At 41.2% G+C, this 19,238-nt stretch overlaps 1 protein-coding gene across 3 annotated transcripts in view; it reads right to left on the bottom strand.

The window, feature by feature from the left end:
• ATG7 (autophagy related 7) overlaps nucleotides 1–19,238 on the bottom strand; it is an 83,142-nt gene that overhangs the window by 12,034 nt on the left and 51,870 nt on the right. For 2 of the 3 annotated variants that reach the window (XM_085590761.1, XM_085590762.1), the window contains exon 19: nucleotides 789–1,035. The exons of the other annotated variant lie outside the window; for it this stretch is intronic. In XM_085590761.1, coding sequence (XP_085446887.1) covers nucleotides 811–1,035 — 225 coding nt within the window. In that variant the 3' untranslated portion in view covers nucleotides 789–810. The remainder of the gene's footprint in view (nucleotides 1–788; nucleotides 1,036–19,238) is intronic. 3 annotated transcript variants of the gene reach the window in all.

The following is a 19,238-nucleotide window of genomic DNA, read 5'->3' as shown; positions in this document are numbered from 1 at the left end:
GCTAGGCCCATGCAAAAAATTAACAATAAATTAACAATTAACAATAAGTTAACAGTAAAATAACAATAAATTAATGGTAAACAACAGAGGCAGCCTCAAATTCACTCAACTTATGTGCTGATTTAAAACCATATCCAACCCAGATTCTGCTAAAAATTTGGGTCCAAGTGTCAGATTTACTCCTGTAACCCTTCAATCAATACGGAAACAGAACAAACAAGAATTTTGATGAGACCATGCAGAGATTTTGGACCTGGAGGCTCTTGCAGGGATCTAGATTCTGCAAGCCCTTTCAAAATTTTGATTTTCTGACCACAGAATTCCAACACCCGCTGGACTAACAGATTGTCTGCAAGCAGTTGTGCCTTAGTTATCTTGTTTCATTCCCAATTTTTCTCTGCTGTAACAAAGTGGGTGCCCACTTGCTCTGCTGTTGGCTTTTCATTCCCAGGACCAAAGCAATGTTCTCCCAAGCTCCTGATGAAGGGTGAACCATATCCCAAAGCTGCTGGAAGAGTCCATGACCACCCCACCCAACTGAGTCTCGGAGGGGACTGGATGCTTCAGCACCCCCAAACCAAACCCTCCCTGCTGCACTTGCTCAGCTGGGCTCAGAGGAACAAACACAGCCCCTGCAACCTGATCCAGCCCCCAAACAACCCTGTTAGCCCAGGTTTGCTCTGCCCAGCCAGGCTTAGCAAAGCCCAGCTGCAGCCCCCCGTGGCTCCCAGCCCCAGGAGCGCCCGCGGAGCTCCGGGGATGTCCCAGATGTGCTCCCAGCTGCTTACAAGGCAAACAGCTTGTTTTGGCTCAGAATTCCTTTACCCCCATCTGGGGTGGCTTTGATCTTCTGGCCTCTTCTGTGATTGCAGTTCCAGGAGTTGATGGGATCACAGAGAACGTGTGAGTCCAGCTGAGAGCGACAGAGTGAGAAGCCACTTTCAAATCTGATTGCAGGCAGCAAATAGAGTGAGAGTGGATCCAAAATAAGAATACAGAACTGGGATGTTCAATGGGCTGGCCATAAAATCCATCCTAAAACAAACAACAGATCTCCTGTACCATGAGAACAAACTTCACTTCTTCATGGCACTAACCCTACATTATCCCAAATACCTCATTTTTGTCATTTCACCTCTTCTTCCCCTGCAAAGAAAGATCTGGAATATGCTTATGAGGTTGTTTTGAATAATTTTGAACTATTAAGAGTTTGAATTCAAACAGAAAATGGTCAAACACTGCAGAACTCTCAGGGCTATCCCTCTCATGCTGGGATTCCCTCCTTCTCATGCCAGGTGATTCCAGGATCCATCAGCATTGAGCAGGGACATACCCCAGAGCACCCAGCCCAGAACTGCCATTCCAACAGCATTTGGTGCCAGGAGGGACAGGCTCCAGCAGCTCTTAGAGAACAGAATATGCCATGAGTGACACCTTCAAGGTGCCAAAAAAACCCCCCCAAAAAACCAAAAAAAACCCACCCCCCCATATATATATATATATGTATATATAAATAAATAAATAAATAAATAAATATATATATATATATATATATATATATAAATATATATATATATATGTTTTCCCCCCTGAAAACAGATTTATACTCTTTTATAAAGATCTAAAATCATATTACACTTCTGGAACCACAGAATCCCAGAATAGTTTGGGTTGAGAGGGACCTTAAAGCCCATCCAGTGCCATGGGCAGGGACACCTTCCACTGTTTCAGGCTGCTCCAAGCCCCAGTATCCAACCTGGCTTAGGACACTTTCAGGGATGCTGGAAGCTGCATCCCAACTTCAGCTCCAGAACCACCTCATCCTCATCCTGATCCCACATCAAATCTGCACATCCCTTTTTCTGGCTCAATGGAACGTTCTTGCAAAATGCCAGTGCTGCATTCAAGTGTTGTGTAATGCAGAGACTTCAAGAAAACCCAAACCTGAGCCAAACAACCCCATAAAGGATATGCAACACAAAGTACAGTTTTCCCAAGAGCAGGATTCCGCCCAAACATCCTCATTGGGAGCTCAGAAAAGTGAATTTTGTATTTTCAGACCCCTCTTCTGCATTAACCTTTCAAATGCTACTACTTTAGCACAAAATTTAAGAGCTGTTATGTACCTCTGATATTTCTCTTTTGGTGTGATTTATCACAACAAAAATCATTATATAAATCACATCTAAATAATTATTCTACTGAAGTTCTCTATCTTCAGAACTGTATAAAATTTTTAAATTGCAGCTAAAACCTGAGGTTTTGATTTCCTCCACATCAGGGCTGGCTGCTTTTCCCCATTTCATTTTTCATTATGAGTAGCAGAAGATACTTTCTAATGAGCTAAATCTGAATTAGAGACATTCTTCTCTGCCCCTCTGCACAACATGTAATACAGTTTAGCTGCATTGTGAAAATTAAGCAGTTTGCCTTTCTCTTTAAGTCATGAGCTGTTTCTTCCACAGACAGAAGTCTGTAGTGACCAACACCTAGCACAGGCAACCCTGATAAATTATTCCAGACACACACAGTTGTAATGGAGAGAATAAACTGTTTACAGGGGTGATTTTTACAAATCACAGCTCTATCAGTGCACTCTTTACGACAAAGCAAGCTTTAAGAGTCTTCCTGCTCACATATAATTCACCTAAAGGAATAACCTCCTTCTGGAAAGCAGTTTCTTCCTTCTCTAAGACAAACCATCAATGTAATAACTGAGGTTATTAAACAAGTTAAGCTGTACTGACATTATGATGTTACTGAAATGAATCAGTCATATTTGTCATGAACAATTTCATCCTCCAGTGGGTTTAGCACTTAACTGAATCTTTTTTAATTTAAAGCTCAAAATACATAAGACTTTGTTTAGTCTTTAAGTAGTAATTTTATCTTATTAAAAGTTTAATACATTGTCTACAACAAACTTAATATGTAAGAAAGTATAGTAAAAATAGGCTTAAAATTTACAGTTTTAAAGTATTTTAAAGTTGTTTTATCTAATTAACTCTTATTTATTCTTCGTGGCAAAGGGGATTACTATAGGAAAGAGGGGTGGCATTTGCTTTTCATGTGCTGCTCAGCATGCACTGCAGTGAAGCTCCAGCTGAAAAACCTAAACAGCAAGTTTAACTATTTAACCAAATGCTGTCTAATTATTTCAGTAGGTAAATAATCTATAATTAGTAGAAAACCATACTTTATAATTCTTGTTTTGAAAGTCAAGGAGCTGTTTTTTAGTTCAAAAGGTTCCTGAAGGACTAAATGAAGCTGTCCTAGTGTGATGTACTCATTTCCCACTGACCTGATACTTAAGCATTGCTCAGAGTGAGGTTGGTTTTGTAAGGAAGGAACTGCTCAGGGAAACTTCTGCATCCTTTTGTGCAGCCCCACTGAAATCCCAACAACGAAAGTCCCATAACATTAACCAGCACCACTAAAAACCACCCCGGCTGTAACAATCCCAGCTCAGGTTTGCATCTGCACGCTTCATTTTCTGGGATGAAGAGCAGGCAGGACTTGAGACTGCCTTCAGCAAACCTCTCCAATTGCCAGGGACAAAGAGGGATGTGAGGGCACCAAGCCCTTATCAAAATCCCTTATCAAAATCCCAGCCTTTGAGCCTTCCTCAGAGCTGAAGGATTCCCAAAGAACACCCTCAGTGCCAGGGCAGCCAGGTGATCACCCCATCCAGCATGAAAAACCTCATTTATTTCTGTCTGAGCTTTAATTAGTGATTTCCCCGCTCCTTCTCTTATTAATTGTGCACAAGCTGCCCCTGCCTCAGCCTGCACCCTGGGGATGTGCTGCAGAGCTCCAGACTCACGCTCAGGAGTTTCCAGTAAATAAAGCCCTGAGCAGAGCTTCTCAGGGTCTGTCTGTGAGTCACGATGACAGCAAGCTCTTGTGGCCAGGAATAAACAGCCCTGGATTTTCTGCCTTTGTTCTCACATACAGCAAGGCCTGCTTTTGGGCTGTACAGAGCACTGCTTCCAGGGAATCCAAAATTCCAGAGGCTGGCAGTGAAGACCGAGGTGCTGCTTGAAAAATTAAAGTTCTTGAGCAAACCCCAAAACGAAGAGACCAGCAACAGCTAAAACATCTGTGCACAAACAGAAAAGCTCCTCTCGCAGCTGGGAGCAAGCTGGAACCTGCATGGGGCCCTGCAAACTCCTTAATTGCTGGGAGCAGACAAAGTCTGTTTAATCCTGTCTGCTCAGGGGGAAGGATATTACAACACATCTGCACTGCCTCTTTCCACACGGGTCAAAGTTGTTTTTCCAGCCCCTTTTTTCCATCTATAACCCCCCCTCAGCCAGGCTGGCCACAGAGCTGGTGCCACAGGAGGCAGCTGTGACCAGCAGCTCCCAGCTGAGCAGGGCAAGGAACAATCCCCAGCACTGCCAGCCATGGCTGGAGGGATTTGGAATTTAGGAATGGCTTGGAGACATCTCCAAACTGAGCTGCAGTGCCCACTGAGGACACCAATGGGAAACACAGATCAGATGGGACAGGAATTCAACCTGCTGTCTTCATGTGTAAAAGGATGGAGCAGGGAGCAGGAGTCTTTCTAAAATATTCTAGCAAGGTTTTTAACCCGTGTTCCAACCCAGCCAAAAGCTCTTCCTGCTCCACAAAGCTGGGTTTGTGTCCCTCAACCAGCAAAATATTTAATATTAGCCCATTACACACATTATTTGTGTGCTAATTAGCACATTACATACATTATTTGTGTGCTAATATACTAGCACACAAATCTAACTAGTTTGGATCTCTCTGTCTCACTGGGAGCATGGTATGACCAAATGTGTACTGATTCTGTTGGAGTTTTTATATTTATATGGAAATATCAACTCTTCCCTTCAGCTTAATTTTGAATTCTGGAGAATTTTAAGCCTTGCATGCGATACAGACACAATTTATTTTATAAAATTCTTAATTAATGAATAAAACTACGTTTAATAAATAGTTTACACTTACTTTAAACTTCATCCCTTTTGAACAAAAAACTGTGTCTAGCCTTCATGTCTCGTTAAAGAACTGAGGAGGATTTATTTTTCACGAGCAAAAAACCCTAAAAGATCAGGTTCAATAAAAGAAATTATCTCCATCAATGTCTCCGAGTTCTAATCTGGGGAAGTGATAACATCAGTGCCATTAGTTTAGAGACAATTGCTGTTTGCTTTATTTAGAGCAGCCAATCAAAAAGGGATTTATCTCCAGACTAGCACTTTTCCCAGAACAAGGAGAAATGAAATTCATATGGAGCCCAAGCACAAAGCTGGGCAGGCACATCCCATTATCTCATTGGGGGAATCTGCTTTTGAAATTCTGGCACTGCTGCTAACAAGAAGAAGTCAAACCCCATCAAATTACTCAAAAGGCAGCACAGGTAACAAGTTATTATAATTATAAAAGTTCATGCAAAGATGTAACGTGCCGTAAAAACTTATGGGAAATTATGCAGTGAGTCAAGGGTTGCCAGAAGACAGTGGGGAATGGGAGAAGTGTTGCATGTCTTCATGTTTGTAACAGAACTCAAACGACATCAGACCAGCAGGATGATGGGAGGCAATTGTGTTCCTTGACTTATTCACTATGGCACAATTACATTAATAAAGAGAATTTTTGTTACTCTGAGAAAATGGTGGTGTCATTTTGATTTACAATTCATAAAAAAAGGAAATTAGAAGCATATCCAGAAAGGGCAGCAGCTAAACTGATGAAATCATGCAGCAGTGAGACTGAAGGATAAACATGTTTAGGTTGTCTGATTATTGGTGACAACTCTCTGAAAAAATGAGTTAAAGGAGATTTATTGGAAGTGTTTCATAGAAACTGAGATGAAAGATTTATTGCCTGGGTTCTAAAATCACTGCAGAGTGGAAACATCCTGCAGGAGAAAGAAGGTGTCAGAACACTGACAGCACTGGGGAGGAGAGTTCAAAAGGAGACAGAAATAAAATAAAATCAAATAATTTTTTAAGACAAGCTGAGAGTTTGGTCACAAGATGCACAAATCAAAACATGGAGAAGCCTCTGGTGACTGAAATAAAGGACAAAGAGGTGCTGGAATGAAAAAATCCTTTGTGTAAAACACGGGTAAAACACTGGAGAGAAAAACTGCGGGGACAGGGCCATATGGGGCTTGAGACAAGAGAAAAGCCTGGGGATGAAAAAGTACCAGGGGCACACAAAGATCCCCCTGCAGCAGTCAACTCATCTCCAGGACTGAGGAATTAACTTCTCTGGAAGGATCAAAACAATGAAATGGCCAGCACCTTTGAGAAATAGAGTGATATATGGGAATGTTAGGGGTCTTGATGTTTAAGAACCAGACTGAACAAAATAAGTGCATCTCAAATATTGTGATATGTGGGAATATTATGATTTTTGAAGTTTAAGAATCAGATCAAACAAAAGAAGTGAGTTTTCAATATTGTGATGTATGGGAATATAATGATTTTTGAAGTTTAAGAACTGCATTTACCAAAATAAGTCAATCAACATTGTGATATATGGGGAATATTATGATTATTGAAGTTTAAGAACTGGATTGGACAAAAGAAGTGAATCTTAAATATTTTGATATATGGGAATATTATGGTTTTGGAAGTTTAAGAATCAGATAAAACAAAATAAGTGAATCTCAAATACTGTGATATATGGGAATATTACAGTTTTTGCAGTTTAAGAACCGGATTAAACAAGATGGGTTAATTCTGACAGCTCTAACAAAGCAGATCACAACTGTTGTGTTCAAGGACTGGTGGCCACAAGCCCATCCCCACCCCAGTGGAGTTCAGCTGACCAAGCAGAGCAGCTTTTATCACTTATGACTGTGACAGAAAACTGCTCCAGACTCCCATTCCCAAAGGGCTGCACAATGGGAATTCCAGCCTCCTGCTGAACCTCGTCCTCCCAAATTGCTTTGTCTGTTTTGGCCCTAGGCTGTGCATTAGAAATGATAAAAGTGCTCCTTTCAAACTCAAAGCAAGGCAGCTCCAGTGCCAGTGTCAACACGACAGAGTGCTCGTGGCTACGAGGGGGAGAAGGGAGAGAGGGGCAGGAGGGAGCTCTGCACTTCATGCTGGGCAAGTAGGAACAGAATTTTTCTCCCTGGCTGAAGCCCAGGCTTATCCCACCGTATTTTTAACCTTCTCCAAGTTGACTCGACTGCAAGAGTTGCTCTGGCAGCAGTTGCAAATCAAACTCATTATAATTATTCTTACAACATAAAAATGAAGAAATTTCCCTGGAAACAGTTCTGTGCCTTTGATATGTGTTCAGTGCTTTTAATCAGGGTTTGCCTTGCTCAGAGACTGGAAAGGAACAACCAAGCAAGAAATAAAGAGGATTTCTTGAAAGGAAGCCAAAATGCAATGTTTTATGCTGACCTACACATATAAGGCAAGGAGGGGGTTTTCCCCCCTCAGTGAGTGAACAGAAGTTCAGTCTCAGGAGGAGAAAACCTTTTTGACAGCACATAAATTAGAATTTGGGACAGACAGACACACAATCTCAACACGCTGTAGTGGCTTGTCACAGTACTCAAGAATCACAGAATATTCTGAGTTGGAAAGGACCCACAGGAACGTACAAATTACACCCAAATAAGACTTTTCAAATACAACAATTAAAATCATGACGAAGATCATAGAATCATAAAATGGCCTGGGTTGGATGCACACAAGTGTTTCACCAAGAGCCAGAATAGAGAGTCTGAACAGTTACTTACTTAATCCTGAAGAATTATTCCCCTACCTGAGAAGAGCTATTTATAGTTGCAGATATTATAAGACCCACAGAGAAGGTGTTTGATGAATTTGCAAAATTCAAAGGGAGTTCATAACACTGCAAGGCCCATTTGAATTTTTAACTGCTTTGACTTGCGCTGTTATTAATTTTTATGAGCAGAAAACACTAACAAACATAGTCAAAACATCCTGCAGACAAATGCAGGTAAGATTCAACTTAAAATAATATACTTTTTATTTACATGATGTGCATATCCCGTGGAACATGGCAGAACTTTCCACAGAGCACAAAACCCCAAACAAGACTGTGAATGCAAACCCAGCAAGTTACCTGGGTTACTCCCTTTAAGATTCAAACAAAAATGCAGGATTCTTACCTTGGATTTTTGTTTATGTACAGTAAGCTTCTACAGGTTTTATGTATAAACTCTTGCTTGGAATTTTCAATTATTTTATTCCCCAGTGCTTCTCCTTTTATGGCCATCTGTTTCTTCCCATATTTTTCCCCAAGGCACATCAGCTGTCTCCACAGCTGAATGAAATTCCCATCTCTGGCTCAAAGGAAAACTTTTTATTTTTTGTCTATTTGTTGAACTAGAAAGAAGCCACCCATCAAAAGGAGAAATCTTTACCTATGAGCTGGGTCTTGAGTTGCTGCACATATCCTCCCCACAAATATCTGTATATTCTGACTTTGAAATGCAAGAAAATAAGCAGGTTATTAATTGTGGGAGACCTAAATATTTTACTAATGTTAAAACTGTTCCTAAACGTTTTATAAGAGAGTTAATTAGTGAAAATTTTCTCTTCAATCCATGATTCTCAAATGGATAATTTCTTCCATGTATTAACTGAGTAGTGAGCAGCAGTGTGCAGAAGGAAAAATAATGATCTCAATCAGTGCAACTTAAAAAAACCCTGGTGCCTGGCTTGGCACAATGCAAGAAAATTATGTTTAAATTAGAAAATTATAAATGGGCACAGCTGCCATCATTGACTCAGAAGAGAAAGTGAGACACAGGAGAGGAGATGTGGAGAATTTGAAAGGAGGAAGTTAACAAAGAGCTATATTCAGGCTTTTTATCTAAAAATTTCCAGAGAATGTTTTACAGCTAAGAGTCTCAAGATGAATGAAAAGCTGCTTGGAATAGGAGAAGCATCCAGCCATGAACAGCAAAACAGTTTCCATCAAACCATCCACCAATCCCCACCAGACCAGCCCAAAGTCACCAATCCCCACCAAAATCTGAGCTCACACTCCTCATTTTGGCCTGACCACTCAATCCCCTCCAGTCCCTGCTGGATTTGAGCCCCAAACCCTCCCTGGAGGGACTGGCACTGGGAAATGGACTGGGAAGGTCACTTGGGAGGAACAGAACCCAAACAGAATCCAAGAGCAATCCTAAAAGGCAAAAAGGGAATGGGGATGGCTGAGGATGGAGCTGTGTGGTCAGACAGTCTCAGAGCAAACCAGTGAGCTCCAGCCACCCCAAATTTTGCAGCTTTTCCTTGACAAGTAAATAGTCTACCCCAAGATGTTGTTTTGCTTTTCCAGCTTCTCAGTGCCCCTAACACAAGGGATTTCCCTCCCTACTGCAAGGTTATTTCCCTCCCTACCACAAAGTATTTCCTTCCCTGCCAACCTTGCTGTGCTTCCTCCTTGCCTGTCACTGCTGTAGGACATTCACTGTTCCATGTCACCAACTCCAGCTGAAAAATCAGATTAAAAAAGATTGAAGCAAGCATTCATTTGGACAAGTGGATCACTGAAGGAGTTATCTTGCTCAGTGAAAGCTGTTACATCCTGACTGCTTAACAACACATCTAAAGAGAGAAAACATCTTTAAAACCAGGCTCAAACCAGGCTGAGCCCAGGCTCCACGTGCCTCCAGTGATTGGAGCACTGAGGAATCACTCATCTCCCTGCAGGTCCTGATTCCTGCCTGTCAAACAAAGCCTGCCAGGTGATCCTCCTGTTCAGGAGATCAAAACCCCACTGTGTCTTTTGGGGACTGAGATCTTCATTCTGCTCCCTTTGAAGTCAACCGGAATTTTGGCATTTATCTCGCTGATGAGGGATGAGATCCCAAAGTGTTTGTTCAGCACTTCTGGAAGGATGCCAGCCTTAATAAAATCAATTGAAATGCATTTTAAAGACATGGCCAATCCAAATATTTATTTGCAGCCTCCCAGACACATCCCAGTACCTGGCATTTCTTTTCCAGCTGAAATGCACGGCGGGGCTGCCTGGCAGAGGCACTGACATGCTCCCACCTTTCCTGAGCCAACATTCCTGTTCCTGCAAGCATTCAACCCAGGAGCTTGTAAAGACTCAGCAGGACCGAAATACTGCTCACTTTCTCATCTTCACTAATGGAATAATGGCTTTGATAAATCTGGCCCAGCAAGATCTTAATCCTACCATTGGAAGAAGTTCATGAACTTAGCAAGGTTTTCCCCTTGAGAAAGAATCCTCCTCAAGATAAGTTCTGATATTTATTTTTCCAAACATTGCTTCTATTGCTCCAATGAAAATCAAGAAGGGAGAAAAAAAAAAGCTGAGGGTGTTTTTACCAATACTTTCTAAGAGTACTGAGGACTAATTAGGGTGGAAAATAATTTTTTTCATGGTGCTGGTTACCACCATGTCCTTATATTTCACCACATTACTAGAACAATTTGCTGTTTCCCAGGTTTTTTTAGAATCACAGACAGAATTAGAATCTGAGCTGTGAGGACAGCTGGAGGCTTCCAGGGGCAGGAGAAAAGGCAGCAACCATTTGCCTCATCTGCACAATCTGATGCATTTGCAGAGTGCACAGTGTAAAGACCAAACGAAAGCAAATCCTCAGCACAAACACTCCAGGGTTCTGAGAGGTCCTGCATGAACACATTTTTAAAAGATTGGCCACAAGCATTCCCTGTAATTTTGCTTTTTTCTTTTTGGATTATTAAACATGCATTGATTCTCCAGAATTTCAAATTCTACAGTCTTTTGAAAGCTCCAAGATTTCTATAAATATCATTTCCTCATCTTGATGTCTCCATTATAGGCACAAAGTTCAGCACATATTCTCCATATTTATACTTAATTTATCTTTAAATCTTTTATTATGTTAAGAATTATTAGAGTTTTGCATAGAATTATACAAAAAATAAAGTTAGGAACACCTGGAGGTAATTTATTGTATGGGAAACTCATCCCATGGAAAATTTCTCCCCTGGGATAATGTCACTGTCTTCACCTTTTTGCTTCCCCACCTCTGACAGTTTTCTGCTTAGAAAGACAGAAATGTTGTATTCCAAGTGCAGTGCCTTAATTACAGGATCATTAAAAATAATTTAAATTAGATAAAAGTATGAAAGTGTGGAATGAAATAACTTTTAAACCCAAATCCATTCCTCAGGACCCTATGAAGTTCCCTCAGAATGAAGACCCCTCTGCTTGCACTGGAAATCTAAAATCAAAATCTCAACACTCACCACACTCCTGTGAACAAAACTCTAAACTTCTGCTTTGTAAAATGACAAATATTTATGACTAAAGGTTTTTTATTCACCACAGCAGAATGATTTTTGTTCAGCCTCACACAAATGAAGCCTGTCCTGTAAATTGCCCCTTTTCTTTAAGTTTAACCTCAGTCAGAAACTAGGTTTCAACACCAATTCAAGGACATGACTTCCCTCTAAGTAATAACATAACAAACCCCGGAGTAAAGGAAACAATGGACAGGTGTAACCTTACTTTTTTAACTAGGAGGAAAAAATCAGTCAAAACAAACAGTTTAGAGGTTGTTTTATTTAGTTAAGACTAACAAGTCCAAACAAGCTAAAGACACCTCTCAATTTAGTATTATTTTCCTTCTGGCAAAAAAGGAAAAAGAGTATTTTTATAGTGAAATGACATTTGATTCTTTTTCCCTTTAAATATTCAAATATCCCCCTCACTTAATTATTGAAATCCCCCAAAACACAACTCGGACACAATAAAGAACAACTCCTTGACTGCTATATATTTTTCTATTTAAGACACCTAAAACAAGGACAGCATGACAGCAGAAATACTTCCAAAATCCAGCACTTTTCAGAGAAGCTTTTCCCTGCTAAATTTCAAACCACCACTCGCAATAGAAGCTTGAGTTTCCATGTGCAAATATATTTTAATACACTCAATTTTGGTCAGCATCTTACATTATCCAGAGCCAGAGATGTATCTCCACAAAATAAAACCAAGAATTCCATCTCTATCCCACATTCCAAGGCCCACAGTGGCACAGCTCCAGTTCTGATTCCCAGGTAGCTGGAAAATGAACTAAAAAGCCAGAACAGAGCAGAATAAGTCTGGATCAGGTCCTGGAAGCTTAGAATTGCACCAGGACCCTCCAACCAGGCTGGGGATGATCAAGGGGGAGAAGAGGAGGAAGAGAAGGAAGAGGAGGAGGAAGAGGAAGAAGAGGAATCACAGAATAATAAGGTTGGAAGAGACCTCTAAGATCAAGTCCAACCCATGCCCTAAAACCTCGATAGACTATAGCACCAAGTGCCATGTCCAGTCTGTTTTAAACACATCCAGAGATGGTGATTCTACCACCTCTCTGGGAAGACAATTCCAGTACTTTATTATTCTTTCAATGAAATTTTTTTTCCTAATATCCAACCTAAACCTTCCCTGACATAGCTGAGTCTCTGTCCTCTGGTTCTGTCAGTGCTGCCTGGAGAAAGAGACCAACCCCACCTGACCACAGCCACCTTTCAGGAAGTTGTAGAGTGATAAGCTCACCCCTGAGTCTCCTTTTCTCCAGGCTGAACACCCCCAGGTCCCTCAGTCGTTCCTCACAGAGTTTGTGTTCCCAGCCCCTCTCCAGCCTCCTTGCCTCCTCTGGATGTGCTCGAGCATCTCAACATCCTTCCCAAACGGAGGGGCCAGAACTGGACACAGCACACGAGGTGTGGCCTCCCCAGTGCTGAGTGCAGGGGGAGAATGAGCTCCCTGCTCCTGCTGGCCACACCTTTCCTGACACAGGCCAGGAGCCATTGGCCTTCTTGGCCACCAGGGCACACTGCTGGCTCGTTTTCAGCCAGCTGCTGACCAATGCCCCCAGGTCCCTTTCTGCCTGGACACTGTCCGGTCATACCGTCCCCAGCCTATAACGCTGCAGGGCGTTATTGTTGCCAAAATGCAGGAGTTGGCACTCGGACTCACTAAACTTCATCCTATTGGACTCTGCCCATCCATCCAACTGTTCCAGGTCTCCCTGCAGAGCCCTCCTACCTTCCAACAGATCGACACACACTCCCAGCTTAGTATCATCTGCAGATTTACTAATGAAAGGCTCAATCCCCTCATCCATGTGGTCTATAAAAATATGGAACAGAGCTGGCCCAGCACAGAGTCCCAAGGGACACCACTGGTGACTGTCCCCAGCTGGATGCAGCACTGCTCACCACCACTCTCTGGGCCAGCTATGCAGCCAGTTCTGAGCCCAGCACAGAGTGCTCCTGTCCAAGCTGTGGGCTGCAGCTTTTCCAGAAGTGTGCTGTGGGAGACAGTGCCAAAGGCCTTGCTGGAATCCAAACAGACACACCCACAGCCTTTCCTGCATCCACCAGGAGAGTCACCTAGTCATAAAAGAAGATCAGGTTGGTCAGACACAACCTACCCCCAGGATCTTCCTTCCCACCCTTTTTGTGAATGGGTTCACATTGGCCAGCTTCCACTCATCTGGGACCTCAGCAGTGAGCCAGGGCTGCTGGCAAATGATGGAGAGCGTCTCTGCAAGCTCATCTGCCAGCTCCCTCATCACTCTGGGAGGAGGAGGGCGAGGAGGAGGAGGAAGAAGAGGAGGAAGAAGAGGAGGAAGAAGAGGAGGAAGAAGAGAAGGAAGAGGGAGGAAGAGGGAGGAAGAGGGAGGAAGAGGGAGAAAGAGAAGGAGGAAGAGGAAGGAAGAGAAGGAGGAAGAGGAAGAAGAGAAGAGGAGGAAGAGGAGGAAGAAGAGGAGGACGAGGAGGAAGAAGAGGAGGACAAGGAGGAGGAGGAAGAAGGAAGATTTACTGTTCCTGTGCTTCTGAGAAAAACCAGGCAGATGGATCTGCAAGAGGAGGAGGAGGAAGAGAGGAGGAAGAGGAGGAAGAGAAGGAGAAGGAGAAGGAGAAGAAGGAGAAGGAGAAGGAGAAGGAGAAGGAGAAGGAGAAGGAGAAGGAGAAGGAGAAGGAGAAGGAGAAGGAGAAGGGCAGCTTTACTGCTCATGTGCTTCTGAGGAACACAAGGCAGATGGATCTGCAAGAGGAGGAGGAGGAGGAAGAAGAGGACGAAGAGGAGAAGGAAGAGGAGGAGGAAGAAGAGGAGGAAGAAGAGGAGGAAGAAGAGGAGGAAGAAGAGGAGGAAGAAGAGAAGGAAGAAGAGGAGGAAGAAGAGGAGGAAGAAGAGGAGGAAGAAGAGGAGGAAGAAGAGGAGGAAGAGGAGGAGGAAGAGGAGGAGGAAGAGGAGGAGGAAGAGGAGGAAGAAGAGGAAGGCAGATTTACTGCTCATGCGCTCCTGAGGAACACCAGGCAGATGGAGCTGCAAGAGAAAGAGGAGGAGGAGGAGGAGGATGAGGAAGAGGAGGAAGAAGAGGAGGAAGAGGAGGACAGAGGCAGCAGATGGAACTGGGATCCCACCCATTTGCTGCCCCGCCGTGCCAGCGCTGCGCTCGCTGTGCAGCCCTTGCTGGGTCAATATTTTCAAGTTGCTCTCCTGTGACTCTCCCTGGGAACAGGAGAGGGCTCCTGCTGTGTGCAGGAGCTGGAAATGATCAGCCAAACCCCTCCTCTGCTGCTCTTACCCAAATATTTGCTGCATACCAAGCTCAGCACCCCGAACGCTGAACCCCCCATGCAGAGGGCCAGCCAAGCTCCAGCCCTCAGGCCTGGGATATTTGCCTGACATTTCTACACTCACAATACTCTATTTAAATTGTGATATCAGGCTCCACAGACATGAAACTCCAGCAGTTTGGCCGCAGAATTAACAACCAAACCTCCCCTGCAAAAACAGCAGCAGGATTATCACTGGTAGCACAGCTCAGGAGCTGAGTGCATACAAGAGGCATGGTCCAAATCTGTAATTAGTGTTATTTTTATCCCATAAACACCCAAAATATCTTGAAGATGAATATTTTAATGCATGGGAATTTTAACACATTTGACTGTTGAATGGAGAAAAATAGATTTCAGCCATTTCCAACAGAGTTTTTAGATTACGACTTTTCAAATCCTTTCTCTAGCAACCAAGCACAACCAAGATAAATACTAAAGTGAATTTGTCACCTACATCTTCACTGCTAGGCAGAAAAATGTGCCAGACTTCCCTAAAGAAAAGCATTTCTCAGTGAACTGAATGAGAAGTTGGAATACTGGGGTCCTAGTTGCTGAAATTACAATTTTTTTCTTATTTCTTCCTGCTTGGAGAGGTAGGAAACCATGGACACTCTAGACAGGAGAACTGAGCTGAAGTGTGAAGCAATGCAATTGGGAATCACATTTTGTCATACCATCACTCTGGCTAAGTCTGAATTTCTCTGATTTTCCCTAGAGAAGTGCTGGAGGACAGCTGGGGAAAGTCTGCTACACAGGCAAGAGCTCTCAAGACTTCATTAATTTCTGTCAAAACTCCATCATGCTAATGAGGAACTAATTTATAACCTGAAGTTATTGACTGGAATTGAGTAACTTCAAGGAGTTCAAGACGCCTGCGTGTGAAAGTTCTGATAGATATTGAGAAATCCCCCAGAGGCTTCACTTCTCAAATTAATCCTTCAAAAAGACACGACTGTACTGCAAGCATCACATAAAGACTTCAGATGTTATCTCCTCTAATTCACTTCCACAGAACAAATCAAACAGAGCTGCATGTTGTAAAGTTCTCTGTAAATATGGAAATGGTTTGAAATTGTTCAAAGCACAGCCCTTGCAATGGGGCTGTGGCTGAAAAATTACTGCACCTTATGACATTAGAGAGACCATTAAAGAGCTTAAAATTATAATTTCTCAGCATTTGATTGTTGCTACAGATACCTACCTTAAATACAAACAACAGGATCTGGCTGCACTTTGAAAGAACTGCAGGAATAAATCACCTTTAGAGTTGAATTTATATTATTACAAAAAAAAATTTAGATTTATATTATCAAAACAATTGCCCTTGCAATGGGACAGTGGCTGCAAAATTACTGCACCTTATGACATTAGAGAGAAATACCACTAAATATCTTCAAATTATAATTTTTCAGCACTTGATTGTTACTACAGATACCTACCTTAATTACAAACAACAGAATCTGCCTGTACTTTGGAAAGAACTGCAGGAATAATTCTATTTAGAGTTGGATTTTTATTATTGCAACTAAAAATACACTTAAGACATTTTAATCACATATCTACTTGTCTGTTTTCACAAAATAACTAAGATTAATGAAGTTGATTTAAATCCCTAATCCTACCAGATAACATGATAATTTCAGAGAAGGGGAAAACTAGAAAGCAAGCAAAACCCGCTTTAAAATTTAAAAAAATATGCCAAAACATATTAAGATTTATGATCACAAAAAGACCCTGACTTTATTCTCAATAACCACAACAGAAAGCTTGAAAGAGCATTTTTTTTGAGCCACAGCCCTCAGCAGCTCTTTGATTCTGAATTTTGAAACAAAAACCTTTCATAAAAGGGCTCATGGTACAGGTTCTGTGCACAGACCCTCCAAAACCTCACAGGATTTGCACAGGAGTGCCTTTAACATATTTGATTAGCACCAGGTTCCTATAAAAGCTATAAAAACATTCTTCTTATTTGCTACAATTCTGGATTGCCATATACATTTCAGAGCAAAAAGGACGCCAAATAGAATTGAATTCATTTAATTCACCATGAATTTTTGTTGTGCTGTTGTCAGACTGTAACTGCCCATGTCAAATCAAGCACAGCTGCACTTCCAGCCAAGCACAGAGAACACTGCAAGACTGAAAAAATATCTCTCTTTTGCTGGTTATAGAAATACATGGTAAAAAAATGCATCCCCAACTCACAATATGCAATTTCAATGTCATTACTTTTCTGTTTGGAACTGGAACTATCATACAGCAAATAAAGATCAACATTTGGTTTTGTTTTTTCTTTTTGTTTAATTTTAAGCTAGGTTTTGCTTGCTTTCTAGGTTTTCCCTTCTCCTGTGAAATTATCATGTTATCTGGTAGGATTACATATTTAAATCAACTTCATTAATCTTAGTTATGCCGTGAAAGCAGACAAGTAGATATGTGATTAAAATATCTTAAGTATATTTTTAGTTTTAACAATATAAATCCAACCCTTAAATGAATGCCTACACAGGGATCAAGCCCAGAAATTTGGTGGTTTTAGTACCATGCTCTGATAAATTGAGCCAATAATAAAAAAAAATCACCTCAGAATATCTCTGGGGGTCAGATAAATGCTCTGGGGACACTCCTGAATTGATTCAATACAACAGGAAAATAGTCTTTATTAGCAGAAATTGTTGCCCTTCAACTCTGTTTTCTCCTCATCCTCAGCAGCTCTCAGGAGATGCTAGCAGGTATAATATGCTATATTTTTTATATATTGATTTTATATATTATTTATATATATATATTTATTATTTTTTCCTGACCCAGGGATTGCTTTGGCTAATTTTTCTCACAATTCTCAGGGAGAAGGGAAAATTTCTCTCACAGGAGTAATTTTCTCTCCTCACTCATAAATTCTCTGTGGGCCATGCACAAGTGCCCAGTCTCCCTGGACAAAGGAGGAGTTACCCACTGAAAACCTGGAATAAAAACCTTCCTGCTCCCTTCCAGAAGAGAAACTGATAAACATCTGGGCTCTGGAAATCACTTTGGGATGTTTGGATTTTGCAGCAGCAAACTGCTCTCACACACTGTGCTACATCATCACATGATCCTGCCCTTTTCCAAGAAAAACCCAGTCAAGTGAAAAGTCTTCATTACCATCAACTCTTTTTTCTTAAAAGTTACATAATTACCATGCAATCTCTCATAAGATCTTATTTATTCTAGCTTTAATTACTCACTTCAATGAAAGGATTATTTCATAAAATATATCTTTTCACTTCAATAAAAACCACAGGTCTCTTTCTCTCTCTCTTTGCTGTATATATTTTGTTTACCACTTGCCAAGATGTTATTTCACATATGTGAAAAGAAAACTGGACTGAACACATGTGAAATAAACTCTTGGCAAAGGCACTGCAAGGGCTTGCCATGGAGAAATTAGATTCACAAGAAAAGCCTTCTACTTTTTCCAAAATCAGCAAAGGTATCAAAAAAACACACAAAAAACCTCATAAAAAGCAAAAGAAAGGATTTTCCATGTAACTCTGAATTTCCAAGTTATTAAGATTTTTCTCAGAAGACCTGAACATCTCAACTGTGTGTCCATCAGAATGTCCCCACCTGAGGAAAGGCAGAATTATAAACTGGTTTTATTCCAGTCTGTGTTCCTCACTTATTTAACAAGACTGAAAACTCCTGATTAAATCATCAACAATTCTGATTAGAACTGGTTTTATTGATTAGAATTGTTGTTGTTAGAATTCTGATTAGAATTGTGGGAGAGAGCACTTAAATTCTGCAGCTTTCCTTGATTTTTGCACTATCTTGCAAACCCACATTATTCTCTATTTTAGCCCATTCCAAATGTTTTGATTGCTAATTTGAGAGCTCCAATTTGAGATCAATTTGAGGGATGTTAAAAAGCAAATTTCTGACCTCCTGTATGCACAGTTCCTGCAGACCAGCACTGAAGTGCAGGACAGGAATTTGTTGCACACACAACGTTTGCATCTCGCGAGTTCACAGCTGGGACAGAAAATTATTTCCAGCCAAACAGATGCTTGTAAAATTGAAAATGAAATTATTTCATTTAGCAGCTTCATCTCACCAAATGTGCACAAATTCAGCTCCCAGGAAAGTTTTCCAGGTGCAGATTTACTAGAAGGTAGCTCAAAGATGGAATTTTAGGAGACACAAGCTCAGAAAAAAAAAAAAATTACAAAGCTGCTACATAACTTCAATTTTATAAAGAAATATTTTTTAATATTGATTAAATGATCATGTATCTACATTAGGTTATCCATAAAATACTGCTAAAATCAGATTAAATGACACCATCAGCTATGCCACACTTGCCCATAAGAGTTCAACTGTGCAGCTTGGACAAACTTACATTTATTTCTTTCAACTTCCCAACAGCCAAAATATAAAAGTAAATGGCACAAACACCCTTGAAAAATTCCCTTTTAAAATAATTTTATGACAAGCAATTTTCTCACATTTTTTTAAAACTTTACAGGTGAAAAAACACTTAGAGTGAGATTGAGCTCCCTGATAAAAAACCCACAAGAGCAGAACAAAAATCAGAAAGGATTTGAGGATCCCCCAATTGCTCTTTTTCTGCAAGAAAGTCACATTTCT

The sequence above is a fragment of the Lonchura striata genome, chromosome 12 (genome assembly GCF_050655825.1).
Source record: "Lonchura striata isolate lonStrDom1 chromosome 12, ASM5065582v1, whole genome shotgun sequence".
Taxonomy (NCBI): domain Eukaryota; kingdom Metazoa; phylum Chordata; class Aves; order Passeriformes; family Estrildidae; genus Lonchura; species Lonchura striata.
Note: the sequence above shows the minus strand (reverse complement) of the source record. Positions and strands in the feature narration are given on the sequence as shown.